At 38.1% G+C, this 7,474-nt stretch overlaps 1 protein-coding gene across 1 annotated transcript; it reads right to left on the reverse strand.

The window, feature by feature from the left end:
* Window positions 1–203: 203 nt before the first annotated feature.
* LOC124461735 (importin-4-like) lies at window positions 204–1,439 on the reverse strand. Its single transcript, XM_047013211.1, has one exon. It carries the CDS (start codon window positions 1,437–1,439, stop codon window positions 204–206), a length of 1,236 nt encoding a protein of 411 aa, XP_046869167.1.
* Between the last annotated feature and the right edge of the window lie 6,035 nt (window positions 1,440–7,474).

Here is a 7,474-nt window from a genome sequence, read left to right on the forward strand (position 1 = left end):
AATCGTCGCCATCACGTCTTCTTTATCTCCGCAATCCTTGCCTCCGGCCGGAATACCGCATGGTGATACAACAGATAGAAGGATGCGATCCATTATCTTGGGTAGATATCCAGCCATATTCTCCCGAAAAACATTTGAAAGGGCTCCGAGAAGATTGTAAACAGCAAATCGAACCTCTGGATCATCCGGACCTTTTGATAACATCAGTAGGCAATAGCCCATCGATTCCTTGCAATAAGGCGCCATAACTTATCGCCCACGATTCGAACATAAACTGACCATGTATTGATAGCTATAATACGTAGCCGACCGATCTCCTCATCACAGTCCTTGACCAAATAATTCTGCATCACTGCGACAATTTGAGAAAAATACGGCAATATAAGCTTGCCCGAACCAGAAACAGAAGCAAGAGCAGACAAGCAGTAGGACCTCAATGTAAGCGTGTGTGGTGAATTCAAGGCTTTAAATAGGCAATCCATTACCCCGGGTAAGTGATGGTCAATCATCTCGTCCATTGATTCGCAACACTTTTCCAAGGCATAAAAGAATTGATCCACATGTTTGGTTATTGGTACCGTTCCTCGTTTCATATCCCCTATCAACTGGCGAAGATATTCCAAAAGCATTGTCAATATTTCTGGAGAATATTTGTTGATATCAGGCTGAAAATTCTCCGAGAACTGACCCAGGGCAAAGAAAGCAGCACCGCGCACACTCAAATCGGGATCCTGTGTGCCCGTTTTGATGACATTCAACATTACTTCCAAGTATTGCTTGCATATGATCTCCATGCAACCCTCAGAGATAGTGCCCATGCAGTTATACGCTGCCCGACGAGTAAGATTGTTCGTACTTTGGATAGCCGGCTCCATTAACTGAAACAAGAGTGGCAAAAGTTGGTCACCTGACACAATCATGGCTATCTCATCGAGGGCATGACTGGCCCCCTCCGCATAACTATTGCCATCCAGTTCGTCATCCTCGCTATCGGCCGGTTGCTTGCATATCAATTCAAATAGAACTCTTACGATGGGCAGCAGCATATTCTGTCTGAGAATTTCTGTCTTACTCACACGCATAAACTCAGAAATGAATGACATACATTGAAGTCGAATTGTCTTCTCGATTTGCTCACACGCCGACGCATCCAGAAGTAATTTCGCCACGGCTTCGGTATCGTGAAAGGCCCTCGGAACATACTCTGCAAGGGCATCGAATATAGCAAAGACTAAGGTAAATTCCGCGCCATCACCATTAAGAGCATTTAATTGTACTGTCTTCAATATCAGAGGCATCAACTTGACTATCAACTCAGCACCTGCTGGGTATTCCCCTAGAAATGGAATCAGATATCCCATTCCGTTAAACATATTGGCCACAGTGCGTGAGGCTAAAGTGTTCTGGGCATCGGAATTAACCATGATGGTCTCAAACATCTTGCATACAGTGGGCATCTCATCCGCTAAGTGTGTTGTAGCCGATTCGGCTATGGCAGAAAAAGTATAAGAATCCGATTCGCTCTCATTAGGATCCAGAACACATCGTTCGAAAGTATACTTCAGAACGTCGGAAATCCATTGATCCTTTTCTCGTTATGATATCCACCACTGTGCCAACAACTCGGCCGATGGCACTCTTTACTGCTCGCACCTTTTCGGCTACCAAAGCCTCCAATAAATATTTCTTGACGCCCATCTGCTGATCAAAGATAACCCGTTCCAGACCCCAGCATCCGATAGACGCTTATCCATAGAACAGCTGTCATTTGACGCACCTCCACAGCACGAGTGGATGTCAGGACTTCGCACAGATTCCATAGAACGTCCGGTTGCTTGAAGGCCTCATATAACTGAACTGTAGCCTCTTTTATACGATTATTATCCGGGCAAAGGAGTCCTTCTATAATAGTGTCAAAAATGTTTGCCATGTTTACCAAAAAACAGAAAAAAAAGAATTTACTATAAATTATATCTAGATATTTGTGTTACAAAATTATTGTATTTGATGTGCGTGTTACTAGTTGAGAGTCAGAAAATATACTGATTTCTGTTGAGCTCAAACCTTAGGTGATGAAAAATATGGCTTACTACGATTTGAATTTTTTCTTTTTTAGAAATCCAAAGGCTTACTTTGATTTTAAAAATTTAAATGACTACTACGATTTGTTTTGTTTTATTTTGTATTTCTCAAAGACTACTATTTAATAAGAATTGGGAAATATTTAAATATGTAGTATTTAATAAATAATAAAGAAATATATTTTTATATTTTTCAAACTGAAATTTTTTAAAAACTTTTTATCTAAAAGTCTTATATTTGCACAAAGAAAGGGCTACAATTTTAGCATAGCAAATAAAGATATTATTGATCAAAGTCACTGTTTCCTATTGGAGGTATATGATATAGTCTCCCGATCTTGATCAAATTTGGCACAGTCATTAACAGATCTATAAAAACTGACAGTGAATAAAGCAATCGCTCCAAAAGTAACGAAGTTATTCATAAATGTCACTGTTTTTGACCGATCGTTCCTATACGATATACAGGTGATATAGTTACCTGATCTTGATTAAATTTTGTAAGTCATTAATATATATAAAATATATAAACTAACAAGTATTAATTGTTATAGCTTAAAAAACAAAAAAAGTTATTGAGAAAAGTCACTCGTGACTTTGTCGTTTGTATGGGAGCTATACGATATAGTGGTCCGATCCGTCTGAATCCGAGATATGCAAGGGAATACAAAACTCTAAAATTCTGCATGAAGACGGGACCAGATTTGTCGTCATTCTCCGTTCTTTGTTAAGAACTGCCAGTTTTAAAAAAATTGAGTTTTAGTTTGTATCACATGAGGAGAACTTTGTCTCACAAAAAACGTCATATCTCCTGAAATATTATAAATCTTAAAAAACCCTTTAATTACGATAATCTCACAATACGAAGGAGAAAAAAAGTCAATTCTACCAACCAAGGGGAGAGACAAACTTGAAAATCTCACGTCAAATTAAAAATCAATAATGAGAGAAATTACCAAATTTGCGTGTTTGTATTTACAATATTTATTTATATATAATGTTATATATATAGACTTTATTGCTTAATCACATCAACTTAATTTCCTATCGAATAGTTTTTAGTGCGAATGACTTTAAACTTCGGGAATCAATGTTAACATTCCTCTTTACCCTCTGTGTGTGTGTCTGTGTTTTTTTTTTAGAAGGATAATCAAACGTTATCGTTAGTCAGTACTAATTACTTAATACGCATTAATGGCAACCAAAAACAACAACAAGGAAGACACACAAAAATACAGACCATAAACAAAATCCTGAGAAACAGTAAAAAAATTGAAACCCAAAGAAACGAGAAAAACCAATGAGCTGGAATACAAAGTGGTCGACGGCTTTGTGTCGGCATTCTGGCCTCTGTTCTTGCTCCTATCTCGGTATGTCCCTCCGTCTGTATGTATGTCCGACTCGTCAGACTGTGTCTCACTGGTTAGCACTCAGCCGGCCCGGAGTGCTAATGTTGCGCATAATAATTTGTACTAAATTAAATAGTGCGTGGGTCGGTCTCTGTGTGTCGGAACTTGGATGGATGGATGGAAGGTTGAGAGGGATTGAGGGTTTTTATATGTAGTTTTTTCTCTCTGTTTTGTCGGACTGATGAGCAACCATGTTGCTTCATTTGTGTGATGCCGCCGTCGGTGCCGCAGACGCTTGAACGTGAAAAGGATATAATTTAGTTTTTATTACACGGTTTTTTTTTGTTTTGTTTTGTTGTCTTTTATTTTCTTTTGTCTTGGGAGATTCATCAGCTATGCATGGCATGTTCGCTTTACAAGCGAGAGGACTAAAGTCCTTAACAAATTTCCGTTTGTGTTAATTTATTGATATGCCGCTTAAATCCATCACGAGTCTGAGAAGCGAATGTGAAAGTTCTTCCACTCCATCTTTTGCTTCGAATCAGAGTTGAGAATCAAAACTGAAAATGCTTTTTCTTTGCGACCAACTGTCACGGTCAAATAAATGACGCGTGACTGTCAGTCAGTCAATCCATAAAATCCGCATGAAGTAGAATAGAAATTTTCGCCAAACCGCTCCTGACAGACACACAGCAGGCGGCATTCAACTCACCCGGGCAACAGCCAAGGACAGCCAACAACAACAACAATGCCGCATGGATCTCGAGACACTTTGATAAATGCCTCATAAAATGAGCAATTATCACGTGCAGAGCAGCTGAGCGAGGACAATTAAAAACCAAACAGCGATCCAAGTACTGTGAGCGTCAATAAAATTATTTGTCAAAGTGTCAAAAGGACTAGGAGAAGGGACTGACTCCTCGGGACTTGACCAGGGGTGGGCCACGGCACCAGATAGCGAGAGGAATGACTCGAAGACAGAAGCATCAACTTTGGTGGCTGCTGCTGACAATGAATTGTGTGCCATAAATCAAAGGTAAACGACGCTTAACGATGTCCTTGATTGACCGCAGTTTCCCTCTAGTCCTGACGCTTGATGATTATTTCATTTACTTTTTACTGTGCGTAAATCAATGGAAATATTTTTACAATAACAAAATCTAGCTGTATCTGATGGATTATATCTTGTCTAATGTAAACCATTTATTAATTTAATCAATCAATTAGAAGCAAGAAATTTAAGCAGATGGTCATTCTGTGTATTTTATATATTTTAAGGCTCCTTTCTGGACATTATCTTTTATCTGAATAAAGTCAATTACATTCACAAATTTACTCTTCAATCTTCCTCATAAAAGAATTACTTAAGCATTAGGAATAATTCCTCTCTTCTCGAAATATTTCATTATGTTTTTTTTACGGCGAAGTTCTCGAAATTGTTGCCACCTCTAGTGACATTGAGACCTAATGTCCATTAAAAAGTTCCTCCTCTCATTCCAGCCGTCTACCTTAATATTAGACAATTAATACCCAATACCAAAATGTCAATAAAAATGAAGTAAGTAAGTCGTCTCGCCGACTTTGGTATACCTTACACCAGTAAAGCAAATATTTCAAGCATTTTCACATGCTTCTTACAAGCATATCTTAGTATCTCGCTTACTCATCATACGCCATCCAACGGCCAACTCCGGCCTTATGGAAAAACGTTTATATGCACAACTCGACTGTTTTTTATCCGATTTTGATCAAATTTGGTATTTTGCTAGATATTAGTATTAAATTTAAGTGTGCCAAATTTGATTGCATGAGGTAAAAAATACGGGAGATAATCAAGTTTTTCAAATTACGGGGGCGGAAAAGGGCGTGGCAAAATTTTTATACATACAAAATGTGTGCATTTACTAAGCGAATATACATACCAAATATGGTGTCTCTAGCTAGAATAGTTTTTGAGATAAACGCTTTTTTTAAATTGCGGGGGGAAAGGGGCGTGGCAAAAATTTGAAATAAACTTGATCACTCTACATACTACACGAGTCTACATAAAAAATTTGGTGGCTCTAGCTCTTATAGTCTCCGAGATCTAGGTGTTCATACGGACAGACGGACGACGGACGGACGGACGGACAGACGGACATGGCTAGATCGACTCGGTTGTTGATCCTGATCAAGAATATATATACTTTGTGGGGTCGGAGATGCTTCCTTCTGCCTGTTACATACATTTTGGCGACTTTAATATACCATTTCACCCTATGGGTGTATGGTATAAAAACTTCATATATCCCTAATTTATCATTTACAAAAACTGCACGTGTCACAGACGATACGGACGTTTTCTCTATTGTCAGCAACAATGCAGCGATTAATTTCTTCTATTAATCTACCCAAAAAATGACAAAAAATAGTAAATGTAAAGTCCTGTGCCAGGGTGGCATTGCGCAAAAAAAGGACATACATATAAAAGCATTGCAAGGATCCTTTTTTACCATAAAATTTCAATGTCACCATTGGCAGTTTTGTGTGTTGCCATTTCTCTTGCTGGTCCCCTCGTAACTATTACGAGATAAATTGTTGTCGATAAATTATCGACAGGCGAGTCTCGGTGGCAGTAGCTCACTGTGGCTCTTCCTTCTCACAGCGGGAGCAAATGTGTGTGTGTGTGTATCCCTTTTGATTCCTTTATGCTTTATTTACCCCCAGGTTCCTGGTCCTGCCATCCTGTGTTTTCTTTTTTTGGGATTTTGTTTATGTATTGTGTGCTTAGGTTTCGTTTTTTTTTTCCTGAATTTATTGCAGTTTGTTTTTCAATTTTTTAAATGGCATTCGAATGCTCAAAAGTAAATTATTGTTCGTGTTTGATATGGCGGGGAGGATATAAGACAGATAAAACGGAAGGATATATTCCAGCCTTTATATAAATGAGCAAATGATCTAATCAGGATATCACAGTAGCTGAAAGATTTGAGAACTTTTTGAAGAGTTTTTGAATAATTTTTCTCTGCATAACATTTATCAGGAATATTTTTGTTTATCAGTCTTTTTCAAAAGGATAAATGAAAACTTGGAAAAGCACAAAAAACAAATTTTATTATCTTTTGATTAGTTTAATATTATTTTTAGAGTTTAGTAATAAGCTTTGACTTTTAAATCAATTCAAAATATAATTTTTGAAAATTATTTTTCGTTCCGTGTTCCGCTTTCTCATAAAGTATTTATGACCTCAAAGTTCTTAGCCTGGAAAAGCAATTATTGTAGTTTTTGCTGTTTTCTCTGGGGAATCCTTCGTCCTGGCTCATGCGTAATCCTGATGACGCCAACGACAACCAACGATGACTTTACCCGAACTACACCCACTTCATATTGCCATAGATAATGTCAAATTTATTGCATTATTTTTCGCTGCTTTTGCTTTTCCTTTTGGAGTTTCATGCTACATGCGTGCCTCAGACCCATGGCACTTCTGGTGCTGTCGTTCCTGTTCCTTCCACCACCATCAAAAGCAGTTGCCCTTTCTTGTGCTCCTTCTACTGTTGTTGTGCATAAATCAAAAGGTAAATGGCTGCATTTTTATGACTGCCTTTCTGGCGTTGCCGCTGCCGCCATCGTTGCCTCTTGTCGTCGTCGTCGTCGTCGTCGTTCATCGTTTGCCTTTTGCTTCTGCTTTTATCACACAAACATTTCTGTGATAATAAATGCCATAAAATGAAGAAATATGTGGTTAATTTTATGTGCTGCGGCGGCAGTTGCTTCCTTTTTATATTCTTCATATAAATGTTTTCGCGGCTACAAATTATACTCTCTCTATTTCGCAAACAGGAAAGCAGGGTATAATGGGCAAAACAATCAAGATTGATCTAACGACCAACTTCTCAACTGAAGCAGAAAGATATTCATTCAAACTGTGGGAAATATACCATCTTACCATCATTTTGTCACTTCAATTGTGAAGTGAAATGTCTTTCAATTGACAGTGCATAAAAAGTAAATAAATAAGAACAAGAACTAAGATCCCAAGGAAATTATTTCTATCCTGAGAGA

This window comes from Drosophila willistoni, unplaced genomic scaffold (genome assembly GCF_018902025.1).
Source record: "Drosophila willistoni isolate 14030-0811.24 unplaced genomic scaffold, UCI_dwil_1.1 Seg611, whole genome shotgun sequence".
Classification (NCBI taxonomy): Eukaryota; Metazoa; Arthropoda; class Insecta; order Diptera; family Drosophilidae; genus Drosophila; species Drosophila willistoni.

Coding starts and splice junctions, on each gene's coding strand:
- LOC124461735 (XM_047013211.1), bottom strand. CDS start 1,439: ATGTTTGAGACCATCATGGTTAATTCCGATGCCCAGAACACTTTAGCC.